At 41.4% G+C, this 21,196-nt stretch overlaps 1 protein-coding gene across 1 annotated transcript in view; it reads right to left on the reverse strand.

Annotated features, from left to right (window-relative positions):
* Positions 1 to 21,196, reverse strand: part of LOC145356565 (dynein axonemal heavy chain 17-like) — an 811,195-nt gene that overhangs the window by 411,465 nt on the left and 378,534 nt on the right. Inside the window, exon 37 of the mRNA XM_080209339.1 lies at positions 16,427 to 16,531. Coding sequence (XP_080065465.1) covers positions 16,427 to 16,531 — 105 coding nt within the window. The remainder of the gene's footprint in view (positions 1 to 16,426; positions 16,532 to 21,196) is intronic.

Raw genomic sequence — 21,196 nt, forward strand, 5'->3', positions numbered from 1 at the left:
TCCTGTCCTTGCTCTATCCATGTCTCTGAAATGGCCACAACATCGAAGTCCCAGGTACCAATCCAGGCTGCGAGTTCATCTACCTTATTGCGTATGCTCCTAGCATTAAAGTATACACACTTCAAACCACCCTCGCACCTGCCAATACACTGCTGTGACCTAGAAACCTTATCCATGACCTCCCTATTCTCAACCTCCTCTTGGCCCTTATTTCATGGGGATTGGAGTATAAGTGTAGGAAGTCACGTTGCTACTATACAAGATACTGCTGAGCCACATCTGGAGTACTGTGAGCAATTTTGGTTCTCTTATTTAAGGAAGGATATTTTACTGGAGGCAGTTCATAGAAGGCTCACTAGGATGATCCTTGGTGTGGAGATGGATTGTCTTATGAGGAAAGGTTAAACAGATTGGGATTCTACTCATTGGAATTTAGAAGAATGAGAGGTGATCTCATTGAAACATATAGGACCCTTAAGGGGCTTGGCAGGGTAAATGCTGAATGGTTTTCCTAATGGGACAATGTAAGATCAGAGGGCATAATCTCAGAATAATCTTAAGACAGAGCTGAGAAAGAATTTCTTCTCTCAGAGCATTGTAAGTCTTTGGAACTCCTTGTCACACAGAACTATGAGGGTAGAGTCCTTGTGTATATTTAAGGCTGAGGTGGATAGATTTTTGATCAGTAAGGAAATCGAGGCATGGAAAAGGGTAGGAAAGTGGATGTGAGAAATGACAGATCAGCCGTGATCCTATTGAATAAGAACATAAGAACATAGGAAATAGGAGCAGGAGTAGGCCATCTGGCCCGCCATTCAGTAAGATCATAGCTGATCTGAAGTGGATCAGTTCCACTTTCCCACTTTCTCCCCATAACCCTTAATTCCCTTGTCTATCAAAAACCTATCTACCCGTGACTTAAATATATTTAGTGAGGTAGGCTCTACCACTTCAACGGGCAGAGAATTCCAGAGATTCACCACCCTTTCAGTGAAGAAGTTCCTCCTCAACTCTGATCTAAACTGCTCCCCCTTATCTTGAGGCTCTGCCCTCTAATCCTGCTATCCTTTCTGAGCAGGAAGAATCTCTCTACCTCTACCGTATCAATCCCCTTCATTATCTTATACGTCTCTATAAGATCCCCCCTCATCCTTCTAAACTCCAGTGAGTACAGACCCAGTCTACTTAGTCTCTCTTCATAGTCCAACCCCTCATGTCCAGTATCAGCCTAGTGAACCTCCTCTGCACTCCCTCCAAGGCCAATATATCCTTCCGCAAGTGCGGCGACCAAAACTGCACACAGTACTCCAGCTGTGGCCTCACCAGTACCCTGTACAGTTGCAGCAAGACAGAGGAGAGCATGTAAATCCCACACCGTCGCCAAGGCAGGAATCAAACTTGGCTCCCTGGTGCTGTGAGGCAGCAGTGTTAACACACTATGCCAAAATAATTAGACCATAAGAAATAGGAACAGAAGAAGGCCGTTCAGAATAGTGCAGCAGGCTCGAGAGGCTGAATGGCCTTCTTCTGTTCCTATTTCTTATGGTCTAATTATTTTAGCACAGTGTGTTAACACTGCTGCCTCACAGCACCAAAGAGCCAAGTTTGATTCCTGCCTTGGCGACTGTGTGGGATTTACATGCTCTCCTCTGTCTGCATGGGTTTCCTCCAGGTGTTCTGGTTTCCTCCCAGTCCAAAATGTGCATATTGGTTGGGTTAACCATGCTAAGTTGTCCCTTAATGTCCAAATATGTCAGCTTTAGTATTGTATTACCTGGAGTGTAGAAGGCTTTTAGTGATTTGATTGAAGTTTTTAAGATATTAAGGGAAAGAAATAATGTAAATGGTGTGGTGTTCAGAAAATTGAGGCTAGGAACCTTGGAGATTCAATGAACTAAGGAGCTTAATGAAGGAGATGTGTTCAGTACAGGCTGCAAACCTACATTGCCCAGTTGCCTGCCTCACTGCATGCATTATCTAAAAGCTTCACTGCTACTGGTAAGGAATCACAGATTCATGTGATATGAAGAAACAGTTGAAGGCATTGGATAACGTAAAGGCTACAACAATTTTCCAGCAATATTCCTGAAGACCTGTGCTCTAGAACTTGCCATGCCACTAGCAAAGCTATTGCAGTACAGATCCAACACTGGCATCTACCCAGCAATGTAGAAAATTGCTCAGATATGTCCTATACACAAAAATAGGACAAATCCAACCCAGACAATTACTGCAACATCACCCATCAGTCAACTCTTGATCTCAGCAAAGTTATGTCATCAACAGTGCTATCAAATGACAATTACTCAGCGATAACCTGCTTATGGGTCCTCAGATTGCATTCTGCCAGGGTCACTCAGCTCCTGACCTCATTACAGTCTTGGTTCAAACACTGACAAAAGAGCTGAAGTGAGAGTGACTGCCCTTGACATCAAGTCAGCATTTGACAGAGTATGTGCAAAACTGGAGTCAGTGGAAATCAGGGAATAACTTTTCACAGGTTGGATTCATACCTGGCACAAAAGGTGATGGTTGCGGTGGTTGGAAGTCAATCATCTCAGATCTAGGACATCATTGCTGGAGTTCCTCAGGAGTGTTCTAGGCCCAGCCATCTTCAGCTTCTTCATCAATGACATTTCTTCCATCATAAGGTCAGAAGTGGGGATGTTCACAGATCATTGCACAACGTTCAGCATCATTCATGATTCCTCAGATACTGTGTCCAAATGCAGAAAGGTCTGGGCAATATTGAGGTTTGGATTGACAAGTGGCAAATAACATTCACGTCACACAAATGCCTGGCAATGACCATCTCCAACAAGACAGGATCTAATGATGGTCCATTGACATTCAATGGCATTAATATCACTGAATCCCCAACTATCAACAACCTGAGGGTTACCACTAATCAGAAACTGAATTCAATCAGCCATATACATATTGTGGCAAAAGAACAGGTCAAAAGCTGGGAATCTTGCTGCAAATAATTCACCTCCTGACTCCACAAAGCCTGTTTAACATCTACAAGGCACAAGCCAGGAGTGTAATGGAATACTCTCCACTTGTCTGGATGAATGGTAGCTCTAACAACACCCAAGAAGCTTGACATTATCCCAGGACAAAACAGCCCACTTAACTGCAACCTCTTCCACAAATATAAGAACATAACAACTAGGAGCAGGAGTAGGCCATGTGGCCCCTCCAGCCTGCTCCACCATTCAATAAGATGACTGTTTTTTTGTGGAATTAGCTCCACTTACCTGCCTGCTCACCATAACTCTTAATTTCTTTACTGTTCAAAAGTGTGTCTATCCTTGCCTTAAAAACACTGATATGCAACAGCTCCACCAAGGATGAACAGTAGCAGCCATATGTACAATCTACAAATGCACTGCAAGAACTCAGCAAGGTTCCTTAGACGGCCACTTCTAACCCATTACCACTACTATCTAGAAGAACAAAAACAACAAATACCTGACTCCACCATCACCTGAAGGTTCCCCTCAAGTCACTCACCATCCTGACTTGGAAGTATATCACTGTTCCTTCACTGTCACTGGGTCAAAATCCTGGAATTTGCTCCCTTACAGCACTGTGACTGTATCAGTGACTTCAGCGGTCCAAGGAGACAGCTTACCACCACCTCCTAAAGGTGAACTACGGATGGGCAATAAATGCTAGCCTAGCCTGTGACACCTGCATCCTATAAATGAATTTTTTTAAAAATCTGTGTCTCTGGTCATTCACTCAGAAAGATCATTTTGCAATTTCAGTACCTCTGGAATGACAAGTTGCAATTTTGAATATTGTAGGTACGTCAATTTTTTTTATTGTCCCTTACTAACTTTGACACTTCAATACTTGGATCAGTTCTTTGCTCAACTGGGTCACCATTCAACAATTAATTTTTATCACAGGAATAGGTTTAGAACTGTGATACTCCATACCATTAATTTTCATAGAATTATAGAATCATTGAATCATACAGAGCAGAAGAGGATCTTCAGTCCATCAAGTCCACATGAACACGTTAGAAACACTTGAACTCCCATCTAATCTCATCTGCCAGCATTTGGCCCACAATCCTGAATGTTATGATGTGTCAAGTGCTCATCCAGATACTTTTTAAAGGACATGAGGCAACCCGCTTCCATCATGCCGTCAGGCAGTACATTCTAAACTGTTACCACTCACTGGGTAAAAAGGTTTTTCCTCACGTCCATCTAAACCTTTGTCCCTCACCTTGAACCTATGACTGCTCATGGCAGACCCTTCAACTAAGGAGAACAGCTGCTCCTTACCTACTCTGTCCAAGTTTCTCATAATCTTGTACACCTTGATCAGATCAACCCTCTGTTCCAACGAAAATAATCTAAGCCTACCCAATCTCTCTTCATAACTTAAATGTTTCATTTAAGGCAGCATCCTGGCGAATCTCTGCATCCCCTCCAGCGTAATCTGATAATGCGGCAACCAAAACAGTACTCTTGCTGTGACCTCACCAAAGTTCTATACAACTCCAACATGACTTCCCTGCTTTTGTAATTTCTGCTTCAGTTGATAAAGGCAAGTGTCTCATATGCCTTTTTTACCACCCTACTAACATGTCCTTCCACTTTCAGAGATCTATGGACAAACACGCCAAAGTCCCTTGTTACGCAGAACTTCCTAGTGTCCTACCATTTATTGAGTACTTTCTCATCAAATTTTCTTCATTTTCTCCATTTTGCTTCCAATTTCAAGAATCTGATTACTCTTTTCATGGCAAAGTTCTAACAGTTTTTTAGTTCTGCTAATTCTGCAAGCAACCAATTATTCTGAGTTACCAAAAATTTATTTTCCTGCTCAATTCTCCAGAATAATTCATAAATACAACTGATGCAAGAAGTTCATCAAATTTTAATTGATGATCAACCTTTGCTAGGTTTGCTTTTCCAGGTTTATCCTTTAGATAGTTAAAATCCCCATTCAGGTGTTCTATTTTCCATAATTATTTTTCGATTAGTCTTCAATTTAGTATCCAGAACTATATCCTACTTTGTTACAATGGAAACGCTTCCACCCTCAGCACTTTCCCTTCTGATGGGGTGAATTTTCTTGACCATTTCCTTCCCTTTCTTTACTATTCTGCTTCCCATGTTCTACCATTTTCAAGTTTAAAAGGATAACAGAGAAAATATTTATTTCTATGGACCAGTTTGTAGTCAAATGCTAGCTCTGCTGCTTGTCTAGCAGTTTTAACTTTTTGCTCCTCAGCATGATCTCTAATAGCCAAAGGAAGTGAATCTTTAAATTCTTCCAAAATAATCACCTAAGGGTTTAGTATGTGAAAAGGAAGGACAGGAAAGGCAGGATTTGGGAACCATGGATGTCCAGGGAAATTGTGAGTCTAGTCAAAAAGAAAAAAGATGAATACATGAGGTCTAGGCAACTAAAAACAAATGAAGCACTTGAAGAATACAGGGAACGTAGAAAATAACTCAAACAGGGAGTTAGGAGGGCAAAAAGGGGTCATGAAATGTCTTTGGCAGGCAGGATTAAGGAGAATCCCAAGGCATTTTATACATATATTAGGAACAAGAGGGTAGCTAGAGAAAGAGTTGGTCCACTCAAGGGCAAAGGAGGAAAATTATGCATCGAACAAAGGAAGTGGGTGAAATCTTTAATAGTACTTTGCATTGGTATTCACAAAGGAGAGGGACACATTGATTGATGGTGTCTTGGAGGTGTACGTGAAACCTTTAGAACAGGTCATCATTACAACTGAGGAAGTGTTAGGTGTATTAAAATGCATTAAAGTAGAGAAATCCCCAGGGCCAAATGACATCTGTCCCAAATTACTGAGGGAGACAAGAAAGAAATTGCTGGGCCTCGAACAGAAATCTTTGTTTCATCATTGGCCACAAGTGAGGTCCCAGAGGATTGGAGGATAACCAATGTTGTCCCGTTATTTAAGAAGGGTAGCAAGGATAATCCGGGTAATTATAAGCTAGTGAACTCAACGTCATGATAGTGAAATTGTTGGAGAAGATACTTAGAGATAGGATCAATATACATTTAGAACTGAATGGTCTTATTAGTGACAGACAACATGGTTTTGTTTGAGGGAGGTCATGTTTTACTAATTTGCTTGAGTTTTTTGAGGAGGTGACAAAAATGATTAAGATGGAAGGGCCATGGACATTGTCTGCATGGACTTTAGTAAAGCATTTGACAAGGTCCCTCATGCAGGCTGGTGCAAAAGGTTAAATCATATGGGATCAAGGGTGAACTAACTAGATAGATTCAGAACTGGCTTGGCCATAGAAGGGTAGTGGTGGAAGGGTATTTTTCCGAATGAATGTCTATAACTAATCAGATTCTGCAGGGATCAGTGCTGGGACCTCTGTTGTTTGTAATACACATAAATGATTTGGAAGAAAACTGAGCTTGTCCAATTAGAAAGGTTGCGAATGATACTCAGACTGCTGGAGTTGCAAATATTGATGAAGATTGTCAGAGAATACAGCAGGATACAGATAGGCTGGAAAATTGGGCAGAGAAATAACAGATGGCATTTAATGCGGACAAATGCAAGGTTTTGCATTTTGGCAGATCCAATTCAGGTGGGAGTTATAAAATAAGTATCAGGGCCATCAGGGTATAGACACCTAGAGAGATCTGAGAGTACAGATCCATGGATCCTTAAAAGTGGCAGCACAGGTGGAAAAGGTGATGAAGAAAGCAGATGGCATGCTTGCTTTCATCGGCCAAAAAACTGACTGTAAAAGCTGGCAAATTATGTTACAGTTATATAAAACAGTAGTTAGGTCACTTTTGGAATATTGTGTCCAATTCTGATCACCACAGTATCTAAAGGACGTGGAGGCTTTGGAAGGAGTGCAGAAAAGGCTTACTAGGATGTTGCCTAGAATGGAGGGTATTAAATATAAGGGGAGATTGAATAAACTGGGATTGTTCTCCCTGGAAAGATGGAGTCTGTGGGGCGACGTGATAAAAGTTCATGAAATTATGAAGAGCATAAATAAGGTGAACAATTGGAAGCATTTTCTTAGGGCAGAAATGACAATTACAAGAGGGCATAAGTTCAGGATAAGGGGGGAAAGATTCAATAGACGTTCCAGGGGAAGTTTATTTACACAGAGGATGTTGGGGGCCTGGAATGCACTGCCAAGTGAGGTGGCTGAGGCAGACACATTAGCAACATATAAGACTTATCCGGATAGACACATGAACAGGGGGAAATAGGCAATTAGTTTAGATAGGTCAATGTGATTAGTGCAGGCTTGATGGGCCGAAGATCCTGTTCCTATGCTGTACTGTTCTTTGTTCTTTGCAACCTTAACCTTCAATGCCAGCATTTAATGGTCAAAATTGCTTTGCTTTACCCTCTTAAATTCAATAAAAGGATGAAGGATGATGAAAGAGTGATGAGGTCTTGCAGCATCAGTTTAGGGAGTTAGGTAGAAAGTTAAAAAGCAAGACCTCTAGGGTTGTAATCTCAGGATTACTCCCTGTACCACGTGCTAAAGAGGCTATAACTAGAAAGACAGTGCAGCTCAACACATAGCTAAACAGCTGGTGTAGGAGGGAGGGTTTCAGATATCTGAACCATTGGAGTCTCTTCCGGGGCAGATGGGACTTGTGCAAGGACGGGTTGCATCTAAACTAGAAGGGCATAAATATTCTGGCTTGAAATTTGCTAGTGTCACGCGGGAGGGTTTAAACTAGTTTGGCAGGGGGGTGGGAACCAAAGCAAAGGTGAATTAGCTGAGGGGGCACCAGAGAGTAGGGCCAGTAATACTCTGAGAAACAGCAGGCAGGGTGGGATTGCTAATTAAAGAGTGTCTGTTAGACTGAAATGCATTTGTTTCAATGCGAGAAGTGTAACAGATAAGGCAGATGAACTTAGAGCTTGGATTAGTACTAAGGACTACGCTGTTGTTGCCATTACAGAGACTTGGCTAATGGAAGGACGGGATTGGCAGCTTAACATTCCAGGATACATATCCCAGGGGGATAGAGGGAGATGTAAAAGGGGTGGGGGAGTTGCACTACTGGTTAAGGAGAATATCACAGCTGGATTCCAGGAGGACACCTTGGAGGGCTCATGCAATGAGGCAATATGGGTAGAGCTCAGGAATAGGGAAGGTGTAGTTGGGGGTTTACTATTGGCCAACGGGAGATAGAGAAACAGATGTGTAGGCAGTTTTTGGCAAGGTGTAAAAGTAACAGGATTGTTGTGGTGAGAGATTTTAACTTCCCCTACATTGACTGAGGCGCGGATAGGGCAGAGTTTATAAGAAGCATCCAGGAGGGCTTTTTGAAACAGTATGTACATAGCCCAACTAGGGAAGGGGCCATACTGGACCTGGTATTGGGGAATGAGCCCGGCCAGTTGGTTGACGTTTCAGTAGGAGAGCAGTTTGGGAACAGTGAGCACAATTCAATAAGCTTTAAGGTACTGATGGATAAAGATAAGTGTAGTCCTCAGGTTAAGGTGCTAAATTGGGGGAAGGCTGCTTAAAACAATATTAGGCAGGAACTGAAGAATGTAGATTGGGGATGGATGCTCGAAGGCAAATCAACAAATGGCATGTGGGAGTCTTTCAAGTAAGTTGATAGGGATTCAGGACTGGTACATTCCTGTAAGGATGAAGGGTAAGTGTGGAAAATTTTGGGAACCTTGGATAACAAGAGATATTGTGAGCCTAGTCAAAGAGAAAAAGAAAGCATCTGTCAAAGCTAGGAGGCTGGAAACACACAAAGCAAGTATGGAATACAAGGAAAGTAGAAAAAAACTTAAGCAAAAAGTAAGGGGGCTAATAGGGGTCACGAAAAAGTATTGGCCAGCAGGATTAAGGATAATCCCAAGGCTTTTTGTACATATATAAAGAGAAAGCGGGTAGCCAGGGAGCAGGTTGGCCCACTCAAGGACAAGGGAGGGAATCAATGTGTGGAGCCAGAGGAAATGGGCGAGGTATTAAATGAGTACTTTGCGTCAGTATTCACTAAAGAGAAGAACTTGGTAGATGATGAGTCTGGGAATGGATAGCTTAAGTCATGTTGAGATCAAGAAGGAGGTGGTATTGGGGTTCTTGAGAAACATTAAGGTAGACAAATCCCCAGAGTCTGATGGGATATATCCCAGAATACTGAGAGATGCAACGGAGGAAATTGCTGGGGCCTTGAGAGAAATCTTTGTATCTTTATTAGCTATAGGGGAGCTATAGTTTTTATTCAAAGTTAGAACTAATAACTTTGGAACACAATTCTGGTTGCCACACTACCAGAAGGATGTGGAGGCTTTGGAGAGGGTACGGAAAACATTTACCAGGAAGTTGCCTGATATGGAGGGCATTAGCTATGAGGAGAGGTTGGAGAAACTTGGTTTGTTCTCACCGGAGCGGCGGAGGTTGAGGGGCACCCAGTCTACGAGATTATGAGAGACATAGACAGAGTAGATAACCAGAAGCTTTTTCCCAGAGCGGAAGAGTCAATTACTAGGGGGCACAGGTTTAAGGTGCGAGGGGCAAGGTTTAAAGGAGATGTATGAGGCAGATTTTTTACACGGAGAGTAGTGGGTGGCTGGAGGATGTAGTGGAAGCAGATTTAGTAGTGACTTTTAAGGGCCATTTTGACAAATACATGAATAGGATGGGTTTAGAGGGAAATGGTCCCCAGAAGGATAAGGGGTTTTGGTTAAGTCGAGCAGCATGGTTGGTACAGATTTGGAGGGCCGAAGGGCTTGTTCCTGTGCTGTAATTTTCTTTGTTCTTTCTTAAAAGCTTGTTGAGGCTGCTTTATTGCATTTCAAAAGTTTTGTCTGAAAGCGTCAGGAATCGAATCATATGCACCAAGTTTAGCTTTCTTTACCATATCATAATCTATAGGTACTTTCTCTTACAAAGGTGCATATACCTCACTAGCCTTACTTTTCAGCTTATTTTATAAATGTCCAAATTTCTTTTGGCAATTTCATTTGTTTATCTAGCTTTTCAAAAGAAATAAAGAATGCTTCCACATACTTCCCTCAAACTTTGAAAAAGCTTGTATAAATATAAACATCTCCCAATCAGGTTCTTGTCTAGAAGAATGTTCTTCCTCAACCTGCTCCTGTCCTTCTATTATAACTTGTCGGTTTTTTAAGCTGAAACTCTCAGTTTCTCTAATTTTCTTTTCCCTGCATTTCAAGTTTTACATTTCTAGTTGTTTTTGTATTTTAATCTTGCCAACTCAATTGCCTCACCTTTCAGAGAACTTGATCTCTCAAGCAGCCTGTCCAATTTTAAATGCTTAGCTATGCTTGCAATTATATCAACTTTCCTTATCCCTGCAGATAATCCTAACTCAAATTTATCAGCCAATTCAGTTAATTGACACTTGGTTACTTTCTATAAACCAGTTAGAGTTAAATCTTAAAGAAGTCTTAGCAATTATCAATGCAATTTTGGATTCTAACCTGTACAGTATAACTCACAGTAACTCCAGTTCTTTTGTACCTCAGGACCTCCATTTCCTCTTTTTTTAAGAATTCATTGATCCTACCTCTAAACAATAAATCCGAGACCATGTTTTACAATTCAGTATCCAGTTACTTGCTTTCCATGTTTTAAAACCTCTCAACAAATTAGTACTAATTAGCATTGAATAACTCTTTCCCCATGATTTCAAATCCTGCAAGAACCCCACTTTTGTTATGATCCCAATTGGTGTTGCTACTGGACGGGAAGGTCCCAGAATCGAACTTTGGCTCAAAAGACAATAACTTTTACTTTTTATTAAGAAAACTTGGATGCGCAAAGTCACAGGACTGACAATTAGTTTTTAACCCCAAAATAAAGTTATTGAGCATGAAAAGCTTGACTAGAATAAGATGCTCCTTTGCTTCCACTTATTTTCATATATGTAGACTGGTTTTAAGGTTAATACAGGTTACAGAATATACGTTATGCTATAATGTTTTCAGTAAACACACAGGGGGTGGGTGATCTTCCCAAAACAATTTTAAGGATTTTCTGGCCATATTTGTCCTGAACCTGGAAAATCCCATGAGATCAACGGACCTTTCCGTAGTCCACCCCTCGCCCGCTCCAATTCCCGTGTCCGGCAGAACAGGAAAATTCGCCCCAAGTGTCACAGAAGTCTAAAAACCAGACTGTTTCATTCCAGTTTTTCAGTGAACTACCCGGCGCAATTTTCCACACTCTGTCAATTATTTTGGCAATTGGTTTCAGGTGGAACCTCAGCTCACAGGGGAAGCCAGCCACAGAATTATCAGGGTGTTATTATGCAGGTGTCCCAATCTGCCAGTACACAAGGAGATCTCCTGCCACCGAAACCAACCCATCACATAGTCAGTGGCAATGTAACCTTCTCCCCCCCCACCCCCTCCATGGCAACATAGGTCACTGGCATCAGGACCCTCACAATGAGTTCCCTGTCTTGACCTCCTCCACAGCCCCCACTTTCCCAATCAGCCTACTGCACACCTCCCCCATTGCAGAGTCCGCCGCATGCCCCCACATTGCTGATCCCCCCATTGCACACCTCCTAAATTGTCAATCACCCCACATGCTCCCATTTTCGTTTGGTCTCCCCATAAATGCTCCCCATTCCTCCCCGCTGCAGAGCTCCCCGCTTGAGACCCCCTCCCAAGAAAGCTCTCTCAATTTCTCCCCACACCCCATCATAGCCCCTCCCACTCAGAATTCACGCCACTCAGGCCCCATTCCCTTGGCACTGCCTGGCATTGTTACGGTACCGGTGGACAGCATCAGGTGTCCCATGGGCACTGGCAGGCTGGCACTGCCTGTGGGCACTGTCCGGTCATTTCTTTGAACACCCAAATCAATCGTCTCTGATCTGCATTGGTGGGGACCAGCAGTGATTTTCGTCAGCAAGAGGTCTGACCAACAAGGGGGGAAATGTCCACGAGGCTGAAAACAGTAGTGCTGGGCATGTTAATGTTGTGTAAATCATGACATTACTATTTAAATTGGCTTCCAAAGCTGATCCCATCAGCAAAACAGTGCTGGGAGGATGGTTTTCAGCATGTGCTCAGGCAAAAGCCCTGCACACCATCTTCCTGGCTCATTGTGCAGCCTGACCAGCACAGCGGGTCAGAAGGATCATGCCCACAATCTCTGTAACCCAACAGGCTAACTGCAGTCAGACAATGCCCCAATCTGAAGCCAAGTGGTAGATGCCACTCAATCGATCATCTCTGGATTTCTTCTCAAATCACTCCAAAAAAATGATCTTAATACTATGATCCAACTGAGCTCATTGGACTCCAGTTTACACCTGAATGTTTTCAAACTCCACTTTCAAATAGAAATCCCAAACAATCTTCTTTCAAACGATGCTGTTTTTAGCATGGATCAACCTTCAGGTTTCAGTATTCCTTTGTCTCAAATAGCGAGGAGATTGGAAACTTTCACACAGTCCATAAGGATCCAGCCACCAAATGCTTCATAATTGCTTCAATCTTTTCATGTGCTAACTCCACCAGGTCTGCATCTTCAGCTCTGACTTTAATTTCAACTGACAGTACCCTGTTCTAATGGCAGTTCTTCTTTGTTCCTTCTTACTTCAATCTTCCTGGAAACTTCTCTTTATTTAGATTCTTGAACTAACTATCTTGAACTAACAAGATCACAAAAAGTTCAAAAAGCAAATGAAGCAAGAACACAAAAACATTCTGAGTAAACTCAAGAAGCATCTTAACAAGTTTCTTGAAACAGTTAAAACATTTTGACAAAAGATGTTAAAGCACAAAGATGACATTTTAACTGTGTTCAATCGAAATGCAAATGTAAATTTAGAAGTTAAACTTGAGAATGGAACGATGTCTAGAAGTGACAAAAAGGGCAATGACACTGACATTATTATCTGAATTGAAAAATGAAAATCAGAAGAAAAAGAAACAAAAGACTTGAGTTATGATAATGTTACTGTGTATAGATTCTAATGATGCTGTTAGAGCAATTGCCTTTGTTTTATAGTTATATATCACATGTGTAATTGTGAAGTAAAAAAACTGCACTGGTATGATGTAACAAGTTATGATGTTTGAGATTTGTCAGGTTATGTTTTTGTAAAGTGGACGTAACACCAACGTAAAAAAATCTACATGGTTGTGAAGATTTCTTCCTTTCAAAAGAGGAGGAGTTCGGAAAACAAAAGTAGTTTTAAGGGATTTATATTTTTATTTGTAAACATTAGAAATAAGGCATAGTTTTAAATGGGTTTAATTTAATATACTGGTGCCTGAAAGGATAAAACCTATAATTAGATTCATGCTGGGCAAGGATATTTTTGCGTGTTGAGGTTGGTTAAGTTCCAACAGTGATTCTGTTGTGTTTAGAGAGGGCTACAGCATGAAGCAAAATAGGCAGCAGAAGTATGCAGGTGCTGCTTACTATTGGAGGCACTTTTAGGAGAAAAGAAGCTGTTTAAGTTTTAGTTTTAGCTGGATATAATCCAGTTGCAGGCAGGACACTGGAAAGTGAATATCTTTCAACTCTCAGGAGAAACTGGGCAGGGTAAGGAAATTGCAAAGAAACAAATTTCCTAAAGAACAAATTATAGTCCAGGTAACCAGGAAATTGGGACAGAAAGAATGTTAAAGAATATTTGAGTTAAAGTAACAGACACAGTGATAATGTTCAGAACAATTCATGGAACAGTAACAAAGTGTTTTAAGTTGAAGAGTCAATTGCAGAAACTGGATTTAATGTGGGACAGCAGACTTCAGAGATAAATGAAACATCTGATGTCATTTTACTCGAGTCTGAGAATCAAGAGTTAAAGCAATTGTGAACAGCTTCTATAGCAGTTAAAACAACAAAATTTTAGAGAGGTTGTTAAAAAATTTGAGCTGGATTCGATGTTAAAAATGGTGCAGAAGCTTTGTTTAACAGTGTCATTTGGAAAACCTGGACTGGATTTTGGGAAGCAAACCACTGAGGGAAAGAATTATTTTTTGGAGAAGATTTTGAAGCATGTTTCTGGGAGTGAAATTTATAAATTCTCATGTGTCAATAATCTGGGGAGATTCTGAGAGGAAATCCACAGACACTAATTTTGGTTTAGAGCAGAGTGTGCCTTTTTGAGCACAGTCATCTTGAGTGCTTAAAAGGAAATTTGTATTTTGATGAGGCCATTGTATCTTAAGATGTACTTTGCAATCGTAAAATTTGTGAGTATTTGTTAAGCCAAGGGTTGAGTAAAGGAGTATTTTATCATAATCCTATTTGTCATGTTTAATAAATATCTTTCTTGTTGTTAAAACTAATTAGCATTCCTGTGACTCTGTTCGTAAGATTTCAGAGCAGAATTAGGCCATTTGGCCCATCGAGTCCACTCCACCATTTGACCATTGATCATCCTCCTCACCACCATTTTCCTACCTTTTCCCCATGTCTGTCCCTCCATGTTTTATTAAAAAAAGTCTTTTGAGCCAAAGTTCCTTTCTGCGATCTTCCTATCCAGTTATAACATCAGCTGGGATCATAGCATCATATAACTTGAGCCCTTAGAAATTATATAATTTAAGCTTCTATTAGGCCAAACCATTCAGGCTTTTATGGAGGAGGGTGATTTTTGATTTTGACTGGCAGAAATTAATTTTAAAAAAACTCATTGTGCTTTTAAAAAAACTAATCTAATAAAGCTGCCTTTCAGCAGATTCAGGGAGAAGGGTTTTTTCAAATTAAGGTCTGCCTATTGCATGGTTTCAAATATAACCTGATGAAGGCAGCCTGAACAGATTGAAGAGAAACGTATAAAGGATAATGCTGTGTCAAAAAGAGCCAAAACAGAAGGTACGCCTTCACAGAGTCTATAGATTAGATGTGCTTCTGGGCTCAGCAAGGAAGCAGTCATTCTAGGATATTTCTGTTGGATGCACAAAATGTGTATCATTCAATTGGTTGCCCACTTTACAACTCCTCAGGGAGATTGGACTGCCTAGAGCAATACTAATGTCAAGCCTATACCTCTGTGCTTTTCTCAGATGTGGATGTGCCTAAACATCAGTCTATTGAAAAGCTAACTTTGCTTTTCATGTGAGATGCAAGGAAACATGCGTTCTTTCAGCTTGACAGCATTCCTGAGAATCACTGCTGACTGCAACTGGCTCCATTCTTGTCTCTCCAAAATTCATCTTTGACGCAATGAGTCAAGCAGGCTAATATTGATCCTTTTAAAGTGGACAAGCTGTCTGTGAAAAACAGATGGGCATTTATAGTCCATCCAAAAAATGCCAATGAAGCCTGAACCACAGTTTTTGTCTGGTCTCAGGCTTCTCAACTGGAACATGTACTTCACTTGCACCCACTTCAGAATCAAAAGGATGGCTCAAAGAATTTTTAGCCCTCTGACATCAATGATGGAATTTAATGTTAGCAATGGCGGGCCAGTTTAACAATTGGAAAACCAGTGGCAATCTTTTGTTGCCATTCTAAATCCTGACCTGCTTTAATGCCAAGGCATTGTCTTCGGAAGAGGTGTCCTGTTCTCAACAAAACTGGCAAAGCCACTGGGTGCAGTGCTGAATGCCAATATGGCAAGAAGCCCTGGCTGCAGTATTGTTACTGGAACCTGGAGGGAAGGTAGGTAGGGAGGATTTTGGGAGCTAGCGGGGCTACAAGTGCAAACCTTTATTAAGGGGAGGAGAGGTTTTCGTATTTAGGGTCGACCAACATCTTCATGGGTGACCCATACCTCCGGTGGGTTTCTCCATTAGACATGGGCTGCCCAAGCAGAAAGGAACCTTTTCCCCCACCAGGCATGGCTCCAGCAACATTTCATTTTCAATGATGCCAAGCAAGGTGTGGCCCCTAAGTGGCCCTTTTATGTCCACTTCAAGGTGTGTTTTGGCTTCAACCTTCCTGCTTGGGATTTAATCAGTAACAGCATCTTTGCCCTGCAACCTCCCAACTGATTAAGCACTGCCATTGCTGTCAACATCAGCCCTGCCCCCAGCCCCTTCCCCACTACTCAGTCTGTCATGGGTTGAGAATTAAATTTCAACCTTTGTGTAAAATCTTAACAATTATTATAAAAGAGTGGTTTTCCCACAAAGGTTCTATTGAAATATGGAAGTTGAACAAAAAGAGAAATTTATAATTTTGTTGCTTTTCTTCATTGAGGAGGGACAATGAAGTCTGAGGTCACATATCAACCGACTCAGGAACAGCTTCTTCACTGCTGCCATTGGGCTTTTGAATGGACCTACCTGGCATTAAGTTGATCTTTCTCTATACCCTAACTATGACTGTACACTACATTCCGCGGTCTCTCATTTCCTTCTCTATGAACGGTATGCTTTGTCTATCATACACAAGAAACAATACTTTTCACTGTATGTTAATACTTGTGACAATAATAAATCAAATCAAATTGAAGATCTTTAAATTACCTGAACTGCAATCACTGATAAAACTTCTACAGAGATCCTATTGAATTCATCGAAACAGCCCCAGGCTCCACTTTGTGCCAGTCCCTTGTAGATATTCCCACAGGACTACATGATGGAAAAAGATCAATGTTTATAAATATTGATATACTATGAGGTGTTTAAAAAACAGTGGTGCTGTTATTAAGGAGGAAACTATAAATATTAGAAGTGTAAATACATAGGCAAGAATTCTCCTGTCCCATCCGCCATGAGAATTGTAGTGGGCAGAGGGGCAGACCATGAAAAGGTCCATTGATCTCGGGTGGGTTTCTCCAGTTTTGAAGCGATCATGGCCAGAGAATCCCACCCAATATATTCAAAATCTCAATATAATTCCAAATAATTGAAGTTTGCATTTAAAATAAAGTTCATTATTTTCATTTCACTTTTTAAAGTTTTTGTCACACTTCACTTTCATGAGAAATCTGAAAAACTTAATTTTAGAGATATTTTGAGTACCTATAAACATTTGAATATATAAGGAGTGGAAAATATCATGAGATCATTAAATTCTGGTTTACATGAGCAGGAAAACAGTATCATATTGTCTGCTCCAGTCTGTGCTGTGAAGGAGCAGTGCTCTGAAAGCTTGTGGCTTGTGCTACCAAATAAACTTGTTGGACTTTAGCCTGGTGTTGTGAGACTTCTTACTAGTCTTCAGTATCAGAGCACATATCCTGACATACGATATAATAAAAGCAAATTACTACGGAATTTGAAAAAAAACAGAAAATGCTCTAAAATCTCAGCAGGTTTGATAGCATCTGTGGAGAGAGAATAGTGCTAAAATCTCAAAATGTTACCTCTGTTCACTCTCCACAGATGTTGTCAGATCTGCTGAGATTTTTCAGCATTTTCTGATTTTGCTCCTGATGCAAAATGTTGTCAGAAAGGTAATTTGAATACATCTAAATGTGATGATATGCAACTATTGACCTGCACTTCATTCATGACTTTAAGGTTTGTTTGTCTAACTTTCATCAAGAAATACTCATGGTCCTTGACTCTGAGCCTGGCTTTGCACGCAGTGCTACATCACCCTCAGTGGGATATTGCAGGAAAGGCTATACTTATAAGATCAACAGTAAGGCAGAGTTGCTGTGGAACTGGCTGCAGTGCAAGACCTCCACGCGAAAGGGACGAAACATAGAGATTGTTGAAGAGGTTGTCGGGCAAGATTTCCATGGGAAAGGGAGGAGGTTGTGGAAAGCGTCATAGGGCAAGGATTGCATGAAGAGGGAAAACTGGCAAAGGATACACTCCATCACATGACAAGTGGGATGCGTGTTGGAAGCATCCTCTGAGACACAATGGGGAAGAGTGTGTTAAGAGGGTCAGAAGCAAGCTGGAGCCCGAATTGGAAGATGGCAGAATGACAAGGCTGCAGGTGGTTAAAAGAAATTGCAAGGTCATTTGTTTCGTGGGGAGGTGGAATAGAATCTCACTGTGCAATAAGGCGAAAGAAGGGATGGGCTAATCTGCCAATGGGCGAGAGGCACATTTGTCTCAATGCATTAAGGAGGTTGCATAGGATATCCTCCACAAAACGGCATAAAGCTTGGAGGGGAAAGAGGGCTTGAGATTCCTTGGAGGAAGGGAACCCTTTACACATGCACCCAAAGAACAATAAGAAGTCTCATAATGGCAGGTTAAAGTCCAACAGGTTAATTTGAAGTCACAAGCTTTTGGAGTGCTGCTCCTTCATCAGGTCCTTCATCACCTGATGAAAGAGCAGCACTTTGAAAGCTTGTGATTCCAAATAACCTGTTGGACTTTAACCTAGCATTGTGAGACTTTTACTGTGCCCACCACAGTCTAATGCTGGCATCCCCATCTCATGGCTACCCCCAAGAACAATGGCAGTGATTACTGCAGTGATACAAGGGAGGGTGAAGCTGGTCTGGTTGTGAGAGCTTGGCATCACTACTTTGCAACCTGAAAAGATGGTGCAGCACAAAATTATTCTGATGAATATCTCTGCTGGTAAGGTCTCTCAGAGTTATTTGGAGGACTGGTACACTGCTCTGGTGGGCCAATTAAAGTGGCACACAGCTGATTTGTGTATTGTTTAATGAGGAACGATGTGCACATGAGACATGTTAGGAGCTGGCTAGGACATGATGGGTTGCAACCTAGGATACTAAAGGAAGTAGATACAGATAGTGGGTGCATACTGATTGTTATCTTCAAAGTAATCCTCAAATTCTTGAAAAGTCACTTCCCCAACTGCCAGTGTAACAACTTGATTCAAAAGGGAGGGAAACATAAAGCAGGTACTTTACTTTTCTTGAGAGGGCAGTGAATCTATGGAGTTACTTACCACTGAATACTGTAGAGACTGGTCATTAAGTATGTTCAAAGCTGAGGTAGACAGATTTTAATCAGTAAGAGAATCAAAGGTTATGGGGATCAAGTGGAAAAGTGGAATTGAGGACAGTCAGTTATTTTAACATCTGTGCTTGGGAAAAAGATAGAATCCATTATTAAGGATGCAACAGCCGGATACCTAAGGATACATAATATAATCAAACTGAGTGAGCACGGCTTCATGAAGGGAAAATCATGCCTGAGCAATTTATTAGAATTCTTTGAGGTGGTAACAAACAGGATAGATGAAGGAGAACCAGTAGATGTTGTGTATTTGGATTTCAAAAAAGCTTTTTGACAATGTACCATGCAAAAGATAAGAGCCTATGGTGTAGGAGGTAGTTTATTAACATTGGTAGACTGGCTAACTGAAAGAAGACAGACATTTGGGATAAGAGAGCATTGGCAGGATGGCAACCTGTAATAACTGGAATGTCACAGGGATCTGTGCTGGGGCCACCACTTACAATATATATTAATGACTTGGAGGGGGGAAGTGAATGTATGTTTGCCAAGTTTGCAAATGATACAAAAATAGATGGGAAGGCAAGTGGAAGAGAATCCACAGAGGGATACACATAGGTTAAGTGAATGGGCATAAAACTGGCAGATGGAATATGGTGTAGGTAAATATGAAGTCATGTACTTTGGTAAGAAGAATAAAGGAGCTGAATGCTAATTAAATGGAGAAAGACTGTAGAAAAATTAAGCCACAGTGGGATACAGCAGTATTTGTACATAAATTGCAAAAAGCTAACGTGTAAGTTCAGCAGGTAATAGGGAAGACAAATGGATGGATGGCCTTTATCTCAAAGAGAATGGAGTACAAAAAAGACAAATCTTGCTAAAACTATACAAAGCACTAGTTGGACCACAACAATCTTGGTCCCATTATTTAAGGAACGGTATACTGGCACTGCAGGCAGTTCAGGGAAGTTTTAATAAGTTGATCCTGAGTTTGGAGGGATTTTCTTATGAGAGGCTGAGTAAGTTGGGCCTGAACTCATTGGAGTTTAGAAGAATGAAAGGCAACTTTTTTGAGATATGCAGGATTCTCAGCGGCTTGACATGGCAGATACTAAGAGGTTGTTTCCCCTTGAGGCAGAGTCTAGAACCAGAGGGTATAATTTCAGATAAAAGGTCACCCAGTTAAGACAAAGACAATGAGAAATTTCTTCTTGAGAGGGCAGTGAATCTATGGAGTTACTTACCACAGACTACTGTAGAGACTGGTTATTAAGTATGTTCAAAGCTGAGGTAGACAGATTTTAATCGCTAAGAGAATCAAAGGTTATGGGGATCAAGTGGAAAAATGGAATTGAGGATTGTCAGGTCAGTCGTGTTATCACTGAATGGCAATGCAGACTTGATGGACCAAAGGCCTACTTCTGCTCCTGTATCTTGTGATCCTTTTAAAGCCTTTCAATAATAACGCGGTAAACGAAGAGAGTGAAGCAATGAGCATCTTGCTTTAACCACTTATTGTTAAGAGTTCTGATTTCCCCCAGTGATAATGAGGTCTAGACAAGCTGCAATCCATCTTTAAAGCAGGAGCTCACAGTCTTGGCGCTGAAATGCTCACATATGAGAAGTCTCTGAGCCATCTCCAATAATTACATGAACATTAGATCTCAGGAAGATCAGAGTGCAGTATGGCAGTGCAGCAATTAAGATCCCAGCACCTCGCCAAACCAATCACTTAGCAGCTGCTCACGTCAAGGTGGCAGTGGAGGTGTACCATCAAATGTTCCTTGTGCTGGCCAGGATTCTACTGTCAAATAAATGCCCTAACTGGAACCAAGCCCTTGAATTCACAATCACGTGCACTTCGCCAGAGAGCAAGCAGGCCAAAACCCTATGATTTGCTGCGATTGGTGTTTTTTCACAGATGAAGACTATCAATCCTTTCTAGTGCAGGCACTCCAATACATAAACAGGAAAGGAGTCCACTCACTCAATGTTCAGCTGGTTTGTCGCATAGAAGAAGCAAATAATGCAAGTACTGGACGACGAAGAGTATATGTTGAAGGCTTGAAGGTGCCCTCATAAGAACAGGATATGGCACTAGATGCCCGCATAAGAACAGGATATGGCGCTCGACTCATCGATCGACAGTTCCGACACACCACAGCTAAAAACCGCACCGACCTCCTCAGAAAACAAACACAGGACTTGGTGGACAGAGCACCCTTCATTGTCCAGAACTTCCCCGGAGTGGAGAAGCTATAACATCTTGTCCGCAGCCTTCAATATATCATTGATGAAGACAAATATCTCACCAAGGCTGTCCCCGCACCCCCACTTCTTGCCTTCAAACAACCGCACAACCTCAAACAGACCATTGTCTGCAGCAAACTACCCAGC

This window comes from Carcharhinus amblyrhynchos, chromosome 21 (genome assembly GCF_965287045.1).
Source record: "Carcharhinus amblyrhynchos chromosome 21, sCarAmb.v2.hapA, whole genome shotgun sequence".
NCBI classification, from domain to species: Eukaryota; Metazoa; Chordata; class Chondrichthyes; order Carcharhiniformes; family Carcharhinidae; genus Carcharhinus; species Carcharhinus amblyrhynchos.